General features: G+C 51.0%; 1 protein-coding gene across 4 annotated transcripts in view; it reads left to right on the forward strand.

Moving 5' to 3' along the window:
- The first annotated feature begins 2,329 nt into the window (after positions 1 to 2,329).
- The window catches only part of NUB1 (negative regulator of ubiquitin like proteins 1), a 41,441-nt gene continuing 27,838 nt past the window's right edge, over positions 2,330 to 15,932 (forward strand). For 2 of the 4 annotated variants that reach the window (XM_003270934.4, XM_030826191.1), the window contains exons 1-3: positions 2,330 to 2,463; positions 6,066 to 6,184; positions 10,371 to 10,538. In XM_003270934.4, coding sequence (XP_003270982.2) covers positions 2,394 to 2,463; positions 6,066 to 6,184; positions 10,371 to 10,538 — 357 coding nt within the window. In that variant the 5' untranslated portion in view covers positions 2,330 to 2,393. Of the gene's footprint in view, positions 2,582 to 6,065; positions 6,185 to 10,370; positions 10,539 to 15,932 lie in introns of all 4 variants that reach the window. The other 2 variants (XM_030826193.1, XM_030826192.1) reach the window with 1 other exon arrangement.

Genomic DNA, 15,932 nt, shown 5'->3' on the forward strand with positions numbered 1-15,932 from the left:
CATAGTTATTTTAATCAGGCAACTCCAATATCTGACTGATCTGTGGGTCTGTTTCTATTGTCTTTTTCTTTTTTTATCTAATAACTTTTTAATGAGATGCCAAATGTAGCTTCTAAAAAGTTGTAGAGGCTTCAAATGTTATCATTCTCTCAGGAGGGTTTTTCCCTTTCCTCCACAAAACCAAAGAGAGGAGTGGCCAATAACCTTAATCCAATCGGGGACTGCATGGAGGGAAGGCTGGGCTGAGGTTCTGGTAGGGTTCAAGCTACCTTTGCCCTCCAGTTTCCAACTGGGAACATGGTGTAGGCTCTGCAGCAACCCACTTCCGCCACCACCCTAGCAGATCTCAGACTCGAATCTTTGTTTTGCAAGTCTATCAAAAACTTCTGCTTTCAGAGGCCTTCCATTTACATTTCAGTTTCTTGCCCCATACAAGCCTTGAATTCAGCAATTGTCCTTGGAATTTCCCCCTACATCTCTGCAAAAGCTGTGTTGGTTTTCTGTCCCCAGCAATGGCCCTCTGTGGTTTCAAAGTCTAAATTCTCAGCCTCATGCTTGTATCCAGAACTGGCAAAAGCCCTCACACACCAATACAAGCCACTGCAGACATTAGCTCACCCCTTGAAGTTTCCTCATTCTCTGGAATATCAAGTTCCCCCATTCTTGCCTCAGCAGCTTCCACTGCCTTCAAACAGATGTTTTCTGACTTTGCTTTCTGGCTTTTCTAGTTGTTAGTGGGAGGCTTGGTCTACTGCAAGCTGCTCTATCACATCTGAGCGTGGACATTCAATTTCCTGGTAGTCTACTATGTAAATGTAAAAGTGAAACTATCTTTGTTACTCATCTCAGAGAAAGCCCTCAGAAAACAATGTCAGAACAGATTCTGTTGTCCTTCTACCTTGCTGCAATTGCTACTGAGCAATCAACGGGCTTGTTCCTGATGTGCTAGAAGCCAACACCATGGCACTGGCTTTTGAGAAAAGAAAGGCTTTATTGTGAATTGACTATCAAGGAGACATGAGGAAACCCTCAGCTCTGTCTCCTTGAGCTGGGGGCTGGGTTGGGTTTTATAAGCATAGGGTAATGACGCATGATCGGATGAGATTTTGCGATGAGGTGATGCTGGGATGCTCATCTGACTGGACCCTGCCATGGGGTGACGCCAGGGCTTGATCTGATTGCATTCTGGATCTCACCATGCAGTGCCCATTTCTTAATTCAGTCTCTGCTTTGATCTGAGCTCTCAGGTTCTGCCCCTGGTTGCATGCTTGGTTCATCTGGGCATCCTCAGTTTACGTGTGAAACCTTCCATCTGGGAGTCCGTGCAACTGAAAAACAACTCACAACTTGGGTATATAAAAGGTGAATCAGATTGGTCTGGTGCGGTTGTACAGTTATTTAATATCCCTTTGTCGGAAGTCAAAATTACCACAAATTTAGATTAAAAATCTATTGGTTTTTATTGATTCATGAATCAGGATGGCATCTTCTCTAAAAATTTAGAAACGGTGCTCCAATGAGCTGGGCAGAGGAGGTGGGCTTTATAGGTAGAAAAGGGCTAAAGAAAGCAGCAACAGGGAACGAAAAACGGATTGGTCACTGCAAGGTTACAGCAGTCCCCTCTTATCCACACACAGATGGTATGTCCCAAGACCCACAGTGGATGCCTGAAACTTCGGATAGTACTGCACCCCATTTTATATATATATCTGTATATTATATATATACACACTACATTTTTCCTATACATACATACCTACGATAAAGTTTAATTTATTAGGCACAGTAAGAGATTAACGGCAATAACTGATAATAAAATAGAAGCTTCACTGCTGAACACAGCCTTGGGAATAGGACCTTGGAAGTAGGCAGAGCTCCCTAGGTCTTGTGGTCCCTAGTGGCCGTGGACAGCATCGGGGAGGAAATTCCCGGGAAGTAGCCTAATTTCACCCCAGGGAAGCCCCTGGTGGGATTGTGGAGGGCAGGGTGAAAAGCCGCTGGTTTAGGGAGGGGGTCCAGCCTAGGCTGAGGAATGAGATGAGGGTTGGGACGGTCCCGACCCTTCCCCCAGCCTCCTTCAAGGATTCCGGAGAAACAAAGCCAGGATCCATTTCCTCTTGATGGCTGGCAAACTGGGCCCGGGCGGGAGGTCCTGGAAGCCTGAGCCTGGGGCGGCGTTGGACACCAACTCCCAGGTCCTCGCCCCACAAGGACACGTCCTCGCCCAGCCCCGCCTCCACTTAGCTCCTCCCCGTCGCGGCTCCGCCCCGCGGTAACCACGCCCACACAACCGTACCCTCGCTTCGCCTTGGCCACGCCCACAACCCTCTTTCCAAGCTGCGGCGGCGGCGAAGGCAGCAGCGGCGGCGGGGGCGGGGCTGGCCTCACCCGGAATGAAAACAAACGGCGGCTGCCGCCGCATCCGGGCACTCTGCTGGTCGCGGCGGGCGTGGCGTGGCGCAGGTGAGGACCCGGCGGCCGAGTGTCTCCGACCCCAGCCTCAGCAGCATTGCTTGGCGCCCGGGTCCCGGTCCGACTGGGCACCTCTCCTGGCCCGGGGTGGAGCGGCCGCGGGGCGGGGGTGAGCACCCCTGCGTGGAGCTGGGCCGGGGCCGGGAGCGGCGGGCCGGGCTTCGGGACGCGCTGGCCGTTCGGGGCCCTTTGGTTTGCGCTGAGTTAGGCAGAGGTGTGGGGTATTTAAAAGAAAATATTGAGTGTATTGGTTTGGGGAGAGAAAGGAATAAATATGTCTATAAAAAATTAGCCAAATGCTATACTTGAATCGTAACACTCCGAGTATACCATTTGGGATTTATTTGCAATCAAAGCCAGATTTTCTTTGCTATTTAATGACAAGACACTTGATTTTCTCGAACCTTGACGACCTGATTCTATCATTTTCCCCTCCTTCCCTTTTATTTTTAATCAAGAATCTTTCATTTTCCTAAGAAAAAATGAATGTGTCTTGACTAGATGTAGTTGTGTTTCAACTATATATAATGTATACTTGAAAAGCTGTGGCTAAATGTAGCATTGATCGATTCATTATAAAAGTGAAAGTGAAATTTTTTAAGGATCGTTATAACGTTTCCCTTTCTATTTGGACCAGGGAGTGATATTAATGAGTTTCGTCTTTTCTTAGTTACAATGTGAAACATTGTATGGCATGCGTGAAACTTTTTCAGTTCTCATTTCAGTTAAAATTTACTAGGAGGCTGAGGCAGGAGAATGGCGTGAACCCGGGAGGCAGAGGTTGCAGCGAGCCGAGATCGCGCCACTGCACTCCAGCCTGGGAGACAGACTAAGACTCCGTCTCAAAAAAAAAAAAACAAAAAAACTGACTTATTAAACTTGACTTAAAATATGTCACCACTTACTCTGTTGTCTATAACTGAAGTTTCTTAAGTTTCAAGAGAGTGGTTTAATTTTTTTTTTAACATTAAATCTTATTCAGTGTAACCCTGGAGCTGTTGTGTTTGCTCCCTGGACTGTCTGACACGCACTAGGTTTGTAACACTCCTTCGTCCTTCTGTCAAGTGGTGGCTTGGATGGCATCTTTTTAAAAAATTTTTATTTGTTTATTTTTTTTAGTAGAGATGGGGTTTCACCATGTTGACCAGGCTGGTCTTGAACTCCTGACCTCAGGTGATCTGCTGGCCTCGGCCTCCCAAGTGCTGGGATTACAGGTGTGAGCCACCGCGCCCGGCCTTGGATGGCATCTTTGAGTACCGCATCAGCCTTTCGAATTGCTTGGCTCCAGTAACCAGCCTGTGAAATTACTGTCCCCCAGTGGGGAGACAGTAGGGTTGCTGTGATATTTTATTCAGAATTTCTGAAGATTCATGAGTAGCATGTAAAGTAGTCTTTTAAGTTATTTGTGTTTGAAAAGCTAACGCTCTAAGTACTAATATGCTTTGCTGTGATAAGCCGTTTGTCAGTGCTTGAAAAATGGAGGATTCTCCCATGGGCCACCCAGGTTGCACACAGCAACCTCCTTGGCTGTGTTATTCCTTCCTCTTTTTTCTCCTCCCTGTCCTGATTAACCTAATTCTTGTCCCCGCAGTGACATAAAATAGATTTCAACTTTCTTTTAAAAAATATTTGTTTATGAAATACACAAGCTACCAAAGTTTTCAAAGATTTCCAAGTTGCATGAATTGGGTTAGGGGGGATGTGGAATACTGGCCCTCAATGGAAAAAAGAAATGTATCTCGGTAATATTAACTCATATTTTTTCCAGTCTCTAGAACTTGTCTTCATCATTCAGGGGCTAATAACATTTTTCTTTACTTATTGCTTGTCTGATTTGGGAAACCTTAAAGCGCTGCGCTACTCCTGTCAGCTGCCTCACATCTCAGCCACCTCACTCGCACCTTTGAATTGCTGTGCTAGTATGGGATGAGTAGACAGCGCCATCGCGGCACGTACTTCTCTGGGAGAGACGGGTTACATACCTGGAACAGGCAAGCAGCAAGGGACTCCATGATGGAAGTTCAGAGTCCAGTGTTGTGGGTAGAAGTTGTGCTCGTTAAGATGCTGCCTAATTTTGTGTCTTTGCCTGAGTCATGGTACAAACTCAGGGCCCTGGTTTTCTCAGCTGTAAAATGATCTGATCAGTGTTAGATTTGAATAGTAGGGCCGGGCGCGGTGGCTCAGGCCTGTAATCCCAGCACTTTGGGAGGCCGAGGCGGGCGGATCACAAGGTCAGGAGACCGAGACCATCCTGGCCAGCATGGTGAAACCCCGTCTCTACTAAAAATACAACAAATCAGCCGGGCGTGGTGGCGGGTGCCTGTAGTCCCAGCTACTGGGGAGGCTGAGGCAGGATAATGGCGTGAACCTGGGAGGCGGAGCTTGAAGTGAGCCGAGATCGTGCCTACTGCACTCTAGCCTGGGCGACAGAGCGAGACTCCGTCTCAAAAAAAAAAAAAAAAAAATAGTAGATGTGCTGTTAGGCTGTTAATCAGAAAATATGCAAAATTTCCCTAGTATTGTAATCTTTTTAATTTAAAAAATTCTGACATAGAAAATATTTATATATTTATTATTTTGAGACGGAGTCTCACTCTGTTGCCCAGGCTGGAGTGCCGTGGTGCCATCTCGGCTCACTACAACCTCTGCCTCCTGGATTCAAGCGATTCTCCTGCCTCAGCCTCCTGAGTAGCTGGGATTACAGGTACCTGCCACCACGCCCGGTTAATTGTTCATATTTTTTTTTTAGTAGAGACAGGGTTTCATCATGTTGGCCAGGCTGGTCTCGAACTTCTGACCTCAGCTCCTGAACTCAGCCTCCCAAAGTGCTGGGGTTACAGGCCTGAGCTACCACACCCATCCGAAAATATTTATTATTGATAGTTTACAGTTCAAGCAAGCTTTTCTTTATATTTAACTGTCAGGATGGTTGGCCTTTTGTTTTATGTTAAACTAGCCAAAGTATGAGAGAATTTACAAGCTCACGCCTGTAATCCCAGCATTTTGAGAGACCAAGGTGGGTGGATCACTTGAGGTCAGGAATTCGAGACCAGCCTGGCCAACATGGCGAAACCCCGTCTCTACTAAAAATATGAAAATTAGCTGGGCGTGGTAGTGCATGCCTGTAATCCCAGTGACTAGGGAGGCTGATGCAGGAGAATTGCTTGAACCCAGCGGGCAGAGGTTGCAGTGAGCCGAGATCGCACCACTGCACTCCAGCCTGGACAACAGAGTGAGACTCCATCTCAAAAAAAAAAAAGAAGTTCACATCTCGAGGGATTTATCTTTCTCTTATTTTCTCGTTTCTCTTAGATAACAGAATAGCAGATTAAGAAATAGAAACATGTAATAATCCTTGCTACATATTAGCAACTTTGAAATATATATTGTATATATGTAATATATATAATTGAACATATATTTCTATATATATTCTTAGAGAAGTCTGGAGTTCGTTTAAACCATAGTAATTTATATTTAATGACAGAGGAAGGGAGCTTTGCTTACCCAACAAAACACCTTAACATGTAGGTAAGTTATTAACATTTTAAAATGCGGTGTGGAGTTTTATTAATGTATTGTTTTGCTTTCAGGGATGGCACAAAAGAAATATCTTCAAGCAAAATTGACCCAGTTTTTAAGGGAAGACAGGATTCAACTTTGGAAACCTCCATATACAGATGAAAATAAAAAAGTTGGTTTGGCATTAAAGGTATTTTTCTTTTAAGACATCAATAATTAGCAGCATTATAAATCTCCTTGGTAAATAAGATTCTGAATTGTCAGGCATGACCATATAAACTTTTGGCATAACCAAAAGCCTTAGTGGTGAGCAGGTACCCAGTTTTTACTAGGAACTGACAACCTTATTTTTGTTTATTAATATTTTATTCACATGAGGATGTTATCTAATTTTTCAGGCATATATTTTTAATACCATCACAGGATTACATAACATTATTTATCTGGAACTCATTTTGACCCGTTAGTGCAACAGTATTGGTGCCAGTAAGTAATTGCATTGTGTGTTCAAAGTGACAGTGTCTTGGCTCATTCTCGGTCATCTGCTGTGAAACAATCGCTCCTTTTTCCCCCAGTTTTTTTGATGCTATCACTATCAGTGTTCATTTTTCCAAAATAGGTTTTTTCTAACAGTTGTATCTCAGTTTTTCATGGCATCATCAGAAATGATATTGTATGTAAGTGATGTTTCTAGAAACTGAAGTCTGCTTGCTTTTCTAAGCAGAGAAATAGTACTCATTTTTGCCAGAAATCTATCATACTGGAATTTCCTAGCATGTACTTCTCTGCTGTCAGTCAGAGTATCCTGAACATGATGTAACATTTATCAGGGACTAAGGATTGTCATGAGGCATTAAATTGCTCTGTGTTGTGACATAATGATGTGCTTGGGAGGTGACAAACTGTATTAGGGTCCTAGTTCTTCTCTTTCTTCTGTTCCAGGCAGGCCTCACTTTTTCTTTGCAACCCACCTTCTTTTTTTTTTTTTTTTTGAGACGGAGTCTCGCTCTGTTGCCCAGGCTGGAGTGCAGTGGTGCAATCTTGGCTCACTGCAAGCTCCGCCTCCTGGGTTCACGCCATTCTCCTGCCTCAGCCTTTCCGAGTAGCTGGGACTACAGGCACCCGCCACCACGCCCGGCTAATTTTTTTGTATTTTTAGTGGAGACGGGGTTTCACCGTGGTCTCGATCTCCTGACCTTGTGATCCGCCCGCCTCGGCCTCCCGAAGTGCTGGGATTACAAGCATGAGCCACCGCGCCCGGCCTGCAACCCACCTTCTGACCTTGCTTCTGAATTTACTTGTTACAGTCTCTTGGTTTAGAAACTAGGTGTGGCATAAAGGAAAAATATTTGGCCTTTGTCCCTGGTTCCTGGCAGAGCCAAAACTCTTGGGATTTCCTAAGTAGTAAGCATGATAGGAGCAACCTTTGTGCTAATGAGGCTTGGTTGCCCCTGGATAGTTTCAGGATGGGGCTAGTCACCGAAAGTACCAAGCCGTGATTAGACACTTGAAACTTTCCACCCTCCCCTCCAACCTCTGGGAAGGGGAGATTGAGCTGATGACTAATACTAATGGTCAGTGATTTAATCAGGCCTGCAAAATGAAACTTCCATACAAACCCCTAAATGACAGATTTTGGGCAGCTTCCAAATTGGTGAACACATCCACATGTCGGGTTGTACACCTCCAACTCCATGGGACAGAGTCTTCTATGCTCAGGACCCTTCCAGACCTCGCCTTAGTACCTCTTCATATGATTGGTCATTTGTATCCTTTGTAATGAACTATATTCATAAGTATACCATTTTCTGGAGTTCCGTGAGTTGTTCTAGCAAATCATGGAACCTGAAGGGGGTGCTTGTGTGAACCCTCGACTTCGTAGCTAAGTCAGACAAAAGTATGGGTAACCTGGGGACCAGATACTTGGTAACTGGTATCTGAAGTTAGGGCTTTTTTGTGGACTGAGCCCTTAAACCTGTGGAGTCTAATGCTGACTCTGGGTAGTTAGTGTCAGAATTGAATTGTAGGACTTCCAGTTGGTGTTAGAACTGGCTGTTGACAGGAGGAAGAAAGAAATCCTCACTAGTTAGGTTTTCTAGAAAATTATAGAAAGTTTTTTAAAAAGTATTTATAATATATATTCTAGGTTTTAAAAAGTATGTATATAAATACAAAAATATCAAGAATGTATTTTTAAAATATGTTAAACATCGTTAACATAGGTATATTCTTCCTCTTTTCCTACGTAACTATTAAAAAAAATGTATTGCTGGACACAGTGGCTCATGCCTGTAGTCCCACCTACTCAGGAGGCTAAGGCAGGAGAATCACTTGAACCCAGGAGTTGGAGACTGTAGTATGCTATGGTCCCACCTGTGAATAGCCACTGCACTCCAGCCTGGGCAACATAGTGAGACCCCGTCTCTAAAAGAAAAAAAAAAGTATATATAGGTTTCTGTTACTTGCAAAATTTCTTTTTCCTTTTTTTTCGAGACAAGGTCTTGGTCTGTTGCCCAGGCTGGAGTGCAATGGCATGGCCATAGTTCACTGCAGCCTCGAACTCCTGGGCTTAAGTGATTCTCCCACCCCCGCCTTGGGAGTAGCTGGGACTACAGGTGTATGCCACCATGCCTGGCTGATATATTTTTATTTTTTGTAGAGATGGGCTCTCACTTTGTTGCCCAGGTTGGTCTTGAACTCCTGGGCTTGAGCAATCCTCTTGCCTTGCCTTCCAAAGTGCTGGAATTACAGGCATGAGCCATCGCGCTCAACCTATACTCATATCTATAAAGTTTTCCAACTTCACTTTTATCATGAACATCTCTTCTGTCATAAGTTTATGCTTACACCATAATTTTTACGTACTATATGGTATTACATTATGAACTTAATGAAACCTTGACCTTTGGGTTTTTTGAAGTGTTTACTGTTTTATGAGATGTTTAATGAAACATTAACCTCAAATGCAGATACAGATTGAGAGGAGTATCCCGTAACTGAAATATTTGGGACTGCAAGTGTTTTGGATTTCAGAATGTTTGCTTTATATCTACTAGTTGGGCATCCTAATCTGAAAATTCAAAATTCAAAATACTTCAGTGTGCATTTCCTTTGAGCATCTCCAGATGCTGAATTTTGGCGATTTCAGATTTTTAGATTAGAGATACTCATCTGGATTCTTTTTTTTTTTTTTTTTTTTTGAGACGGAGTCTCGCTCTGTCACCCAGGCTGGAGTGCAGTGGCGCGATCTCGGCTCACTGCAAGCTCCGCCTCCCGGGTTCACGCTATTCTCCTGCCTCAGCCTCTCCGAGTAGCTGGGACTACAGGCGCCCGCCACCACGCCCGGCTAATTTTTTTTGTATTTTTAGTAGAGACGGGGTTTCACCGTGGTCTCGATCTCCTGACCTTGTGATCCGCCTGCCTCGGCCTCCCAAAGTGCTGGGATTACAAGCGTGAGCCACCGCGCCTGGCCCCATCTGGATTCTTTTGGGGAGGAACCATAATGACTTTGCTCTCAGTAATAACTGGTTCCCATCCTTTCTTGAGCCCTTTCAATCTTCTTTTTTTTTTCTCAATTCTAAAGCTCTCCCTTACAAATAATTTTACAACTAGTACCTATGATTTACAGATTTTCATTAAGAAAATTGTTTAAGTCCAACTTGATTTGTTCTCACAAATTTGGAAAATTGGAATATTTTCTGTTTTTTTTTCATTTTCCCCTCCAGTGGAGTTGAACAGTTCACTATACTTTTTAAATAGATTGTAGTCATATAAGTCATAGCCCACCCTTTTCTTCCCCTTAGAAGATTCTCGATTATTATTATTATTTTTTATTTTTTTACTATTTGTAGGTAGAAAACATTGGTCAAATAAATGTTTTTGTTTTTTTTTTTTTGACTCAGACTCTTGCTCTGTTGCCCAGGGTGGAGTACAGTGGCACAATCTTGGCTCACTGCAGCCTCTGCCTCCTGAGTTCAAGCGGTTCTCCTGCCTCAGCCTCCTGAGTAGCTGGGTCTACAGGCACACACCACCATGCCCAGCTAATTTTTGTATTTAAGTAGTTACGGGGTTTCACCATGTTGGCCAGGCTGGTCCCAAACTCATCACCTCAAGTAATCCACCTGCCTTGGCCTCCCAAAGTGCTGGGATTACAGGCATGAGCCACCGCGCCTGCTCTCAAATAAATGTTTTCACTTTTTCCTGGACTCTCTAAACTCCACACCTCTCAAGATGTCAAGCCACAGTGTGGACTGCAGTGTAACGGGGCGACCTCCACTCATCAGAGTTGATGGCCTTAAGAGTCTTCCATGCCCTTTTCTATATTTTGCCTTTTTTTTTTTCAAGTCAGTATTGCATTTTCTGATTTTTCTTGATAGGACCTTGCTAAGAAGTACTCTGACAAACTAGAATGCTGTGAAAATGAAGTAGAAAAGATAATAGAAGAAATACGTTGCAAGGCAATCGAGCGTGGAACAGGAAATGAAAATTATAGAACAACGGGAATTGCTACAATCGAGGTGTTTTTACCACCAAGACTAAAAAAAGTGAGTAATTTCCCTAAATTTGAGTAGGCACTAATGTCTGGTTAGTGATGTGATCAAATAAATTGTTGTTTTTTTGAAAGTTACAATCCAAAGTTAGAATTCCTTTAAGTGACTTTACATATTGAACAGTTTATCAACTTGAAAGTTAATGTTACAATTTCTTAAACTGGAACATTCCCAAGGTAGGCTTTTAGAGACCCTCTTGGGCTTCTAAAACGTCACAGAGCTGTATGTCACATTCTGATCCTTTCTAGAGTGTGAACGTTGAGAAATAATGGGGAATAAAGGACTCCCAAGTTTCCTAGAAGCCTGTGCAGGAGGACACAGCACAGAAGGCTTCATCCTTTTCCTGTTTCGGTAGAGGTCAGAGGGCAGTCTGCTGAGTGCTCAAGCAGGGCCGAGGAGATCTGGGTGGGGTCGCCTCCTCTCATTGCCATGGCCAGGTAGTTTGCATCTAGAAATGTCGCTGTGGCAAGGCACCCAGAGCCTCTTGGGAGGATCAGTGCCAGCACTCTCAGAAGAAATAAGAGTATAGGCTCCAGCCCTGCTGGGTCTATGGGTTTTTCTCCTCATGTGTGGAGACGAGAGATCGTAGAAATAAAGACACAAGACAAAGAGATAGAAGAAGCTAGCTTGCTTGCTTCCTTCCTTCCTTCCTTCCTTCCTTCCTTCCTTCCTTCCTTCCTTCCTTCCTTCCTTCTTTCTTTCTTTCTTTCTTTCCCTCTGTGGTCCAGGCTGCAATCTACTCAGCTCGCTGCTGCCCGTGCCTGGGACTGCCGCCGCGCGCCACCGCTGCCTGCTTTTTCTCGTTTGGCTGCAGGCGCACGGTCGCCATGTTCGCCACGCTGCTCACCAGCTCCTGACGCCGAGTGCTCTGCCCGCCTCAGCCTCCCGAGCCCCTGCCCGGCCACCGCCCTGTCTGGGAGGTGGGGAGCGCCTCTGCCCGGCCACCCCGTCCGGGAAGAAGTGAGGAGCGCCTCTCCCCGGCCGCCCCATCCGGGAAGAAGTGAGCGCCTCTGCCCGGCCGCCCCGTCCGGGAAGAAGTGAGGAGCGCCTCTGCCCAGCCGCCCCGTCTGGGAAGTGAGGAGCGCCTCTGCCCGGCCGCCCCGTCTGGGAAGTGAGGAGCGCCTCTGCCCGGCCACCCACCGTCTGGGAAGTGAGGAGCGCCTCTGCCCGGCCGTCCCGTCTGGGAAGTGAGGAGCGCCTCTGCCCGGCCACCCACCGTCTGGGAAGTGAGGAGCGCCTCTGCCCGGCCACCCACCGTCTGGGAAGTGAGGAGCGCCTCTGCCCGGCCACCCACCGTCTGGGAAGTGAGGAGCGCCTCTGCCTGGCCGCCCCGTCTGGGAAGAAGTGAGGAGCGCCTCTGCCCGGCCGCCCCGTCTGGGAAGTGAGGAGCGCCTCTGCCCGGCCGCCCTGTCTGGGAAGTGAGGAGCGCCTCTGCCCGGCCGCCCTGTCCAGGAAGAAGTGAGGAGCACCTCTGCCCGGCTGCCCTGTCCGGGAAGAAGGGAGGAGCCCCTCTGCCCGGCCGCCCCATCCGGGAAGAAGTGAGGGGCCCCTCTGCCCGGCCGCCCCGTCTGGGAAGTGAGGAGCGCCTCTGCCCAGCCACCCCGTCTGGGAAGAAGTGAGGAGCGCCTCTGCCCGGCCGCCCTGTCTGGGAAGAAGTGAGGAGCGCCTCTGCCCGGCTGCCCCATCTGGGAAGTGAGGAGCGCCTCTGCCCGGGCGCCCCGTCCGGGAAGAAATGAGGAGCGCCTCTGCCCGGCCGCCCCGTCCGGGAAGAAGTGAGGAGCGCCTCTGCCCGGCCGCCCCGTCTGGGAAGAGGTGAGGGGTACCTCTGCCCGGCCGCCCCGTCTGGGAAGTGAGGAGCACCTCTGCCCGGCCACCCACCGTCTGGGAAGTGAGGAGCGCCTCTGCCCGGCCACCCCGCCTGGGAAGTGAGGAGCGCCTCTGCCCGGCCACCCATCGTCTGGGAAGTGAGGAGCGCCTCTGCCCGGCCGCCCCGTCTGGGAAGTGAGGAGCGCCTCTGCCCGGCCGCCCCGTCCGGGAGGAAGTGAGGAGCGCCTCTGCCCGGCCGCCCCGTCCGGGAGGAAGTGAGGAGCGCCTCTGCCCGGGCGCCCCGTCCGGGAGGAAGTGAGGAGCGCCTCTGCCCGGCCGCCCCGTCCGGGAGGAAGTGAGGAGCGCCTCTGCCCGGCCGCCCCGTCCGGGAAGAAGTGAGGAGCGCCTCTGCCCGGCCGCCCCGTCCGGGAAGAAGTGAGGAGCGCCTCTGCCCGGCTGCCCCGTCTGGGAGGTGAGGAGAACCTCTGCCCGGCCACCCATCGTCTGGGAGGTGAGGAGCGCCTCTGCCCGGCCGCCCTGTCTGGGAAGTGAGGAGCGCCTCTGCCCGGCCGCCCTGTCTGGGAAGTGAGGAGCGCCTCTGCCCGGCCGCCCCGTCTGGGAAGTGAGGAGCGCCTCTGCCCAGCCGTCCCGTTTGGGAAGTGAGGAGCGCCTCTGCCCGGCCACCCACCGTCTGGGAAGTGAGGAGCGCCTCTGCCCGGCCACCCACCGTCTGGGAAGTGAGGAGCGCCTCTGCCCGGCCACCCACCGTCTGGGAAGTGAGGAGCGCCTCTGCCCGGCCACCCACCGTCTGGGAAGTGAGGAGCGCCTCTGCCCGGCCACCCACCGTCTGGGAAGTGAGGAGCGCCTCTGCCCGGCCACCCACCGTCTGGGAAGTGAGGAGCGCCTCTGCCCGGCCACCCACCGTCTGGGAAGTGAGGAGCGCCTCTGCCCGGCCACCCCGTCTGGGAAGTGAGGAGCGCCTCTGCCCGGCCACCCACCGTCTGGGAAGTGAGGAGCGCCTCTGCCCGGCCACCCACCGTCTGGGAAGTGAGGAGCGCCTCTGCCCCCCCCCTGGGCCCCGCCCGCCCCCCTCTGGGAAGTGAGGAGCGCCTCTGCCCGGCCGCCCCGTCTGGGAAGTGAGGAGGCCTCTGCCCGGCCACCCACGTCTGGGAAGTGAGGAGCGCCTCTGCCCGGCCACCATCGTCTGGGAAGTGAGGAGCGCCTCTGCCCGGCCGCCCGTCTGGGAAGTGAGGAGCGCCTCTGCCCGGCCACCCACCGTCTGGGAAGTGAGGAGCGCCTCTGCCCGGCCACCCACCGTCTGGGAAGTGAGGAGCGCCTCTGCCCGGCCACCCACCGTCTGGGAAGTGAGGAGCGCCTCTGCCCGGCCGCCCCGTCTGGGAAGTGAGGAGAGCCTCTGCCCGGCCACCATCGTCTGGGAAGTGAGGAGCGCCTCTGCCCGGCCCCATCGTCTGGGAAGTGAGGAGCGCCTCTGCCCGGCCACCCATCGTCTGGGAAGTGAGGAGCGCCTCTGCCCGGCCGCCCGTCTGGGAAGTGAGGAGCGCCTCTGCCCGGCCACCCACCGTCTGGGAAGTGAGGAGCGCCTCTGCCCGGCCACCCACCGTCTGGGAAGTGAGGAGCGCCTCTGCCCGGCCGCCCCATCTGTGAAGTGAGGAGCACCTCTGCCCGGCCACCTATCATCTGGGAGGTGAGGAGCGCCTCTGCCCGGCCGCACCGTCCGGAAGAAGTGAGGAGCGCCTCTGCCCGGCCGCCCCGTCTGGGAAGAAGTGAGGAGCGCCTCTGCCGGCCGCCCGTCCGGGAAGAAGTGAGGAGGGCCTCTGCCCGGCCACCCACCGTCTGGGAAGTGAGGAGTGCCTCTGCCCGGCCACCCACCGTCTGGGAAGTGAGGAGCGCCTCTGCCCGGCCGCCCCGTCAGGGAAGTGAGGAGCGCCTCTGCCCGGCCGCCCGTCTGGGAAGTGAGGAGCGCCTCTGCCCGGCTGCCCCATCTGTGAAATGAGGAGCGCCTCTGCCCGGCCACCTATCGTCTGGGAGGTGAGGAGTGCCTCTGCCCGGCCGCCCCGTCCGGGAAGAAGTGAGGAGCGCCTCTGCCCAGCCGCCCCGTCTGGGAAGTGAGGAGCGCCTCTGCCCAGCCGCCCCGTCTGGGAAGTGAGGAGCGCCTCTGCCCGGCCGCCCCATCCGGGAAGAAGTGAGGAGCGCCTCTGCCGGCCACCTATCGTCTGGGAGGTGAGGAGCGCCTCTGCCCGGCCGCCCCGTCCGGGAAGAAGTGAGGAGCGCCTCTGCCCGGCCGCCCCGTCTGGGAAGTGAGGAGCGCCTCTGCCCGGCCGCCCTGTCCGGGAAGAAGTGAGGAGCGCCTCTGCCCGGCCGCCGCATCCGGGAAGAAGTGAGGAGCGCCTCTGCCCGGCCGCCCCGTCCGGGAAGAAGTGAGGAGCGCCTCTGCCCGGCTGCCCCGTCCGGGAAGAAGTGAGGAGCGCCTCTGCCCGGCCGCCCCGTCTGGGAAGTGAGGAGCGCCTCTGCCCGGCCGCCCCGTCCGGGAAGAAGTGAGGAGCGCCTCTGCCCGGCCGCCCCGTCTGGGAAGTGAGGAGAGCCTCTGCCCGGCCGCCCTGTCTGGGAAGTGAGGAGCGCCTCTGCCCGGCCACCCATCGTCTGGGAAGTGAGGAGCGCCTCTGCCCGGCCACCCATTGTCTGGGAAGTGAGGGGCGCCTCTGCCCGGCCACCTATCGTCTGGGAAGAAGTGAGGAGCATCTCTGCCTGGCTGCCCCGTCTGGGAAGTGAGGAGCGCCTCTGCCCGGCCGCCCCGTGTCTGGGAAGAAGTGAGGAGCGCCTCTGCCTGGCCGCTCCGTCTGGGAGGTCTACCATGGAGGCCAGAAGCAATGTGGGGGCTGGACGTGGTGGCTCACGCCTGTGGTCCCGGCACTCTGGGGGGCGAGGCGGGTTGATCACTTCGGGCTAGGAGTTCGAGACCAGTCTGGCCAACTTGGCGAAACATGAAAAATACAACAGACAAACCAACCAACCAACTCAGTGACAACAAAACAGGTCTACCCTGGAGTCATACTCTAATTTTTTCTATTTTCCTCCCTTTCTGATCCTTTATCCCACTTTCTTTTTCTTCCTCTTCCTTCTCCCTCTTCTTTGTCAAACAGAGGATTGAGTTATTATCACTGATCCACATAAAGTCCCTCTCTTATTTTAACTCCCACCCCCCATTTCTATTCCCCGACTTCCCATGTGTAACCTTCCTAATATGTTTGATACGCATCTTTTTGTTTGTATGTATTTTTAGAAAATGTTTATTGTTTTTGTGTGCAAAAAAAAAATTAATAAAAAAAAAAAAAATGCATAAATAAATCAGAAGCTGAAACTTGAAAAAAAAAAAAAAAAGAAAAGACAGCTGGGCCCGGAGGACCACTACCACCTAGACGCGGAAACCGGTAGTGGCCCCGAATGCCTGGCTGTGCTGTTATTTATTGGATACAAGGCAAAAGGGGCAGGGTAAGGACTGTGAGTCATCTCCAATGATTGATAAGGTCACAGGAGTCATATGTCCACCGGACAGGGGGCCTT

The sequence above is a fragment of the Nomascus leucogenys genome, chromosome 13 (genome assembly GCF_006542625.1).
Source record: "Nomascus leucogenys isolate Asia chromosome 13, Asia_NLE_v1, whole genome shotgun sequence".
Lineage (NCBI taxonomy): Eukaryota > Metazoa > Chordata > Mammalia > Primates > Hylobatidae > Nomascus > Nomascus leucogenys.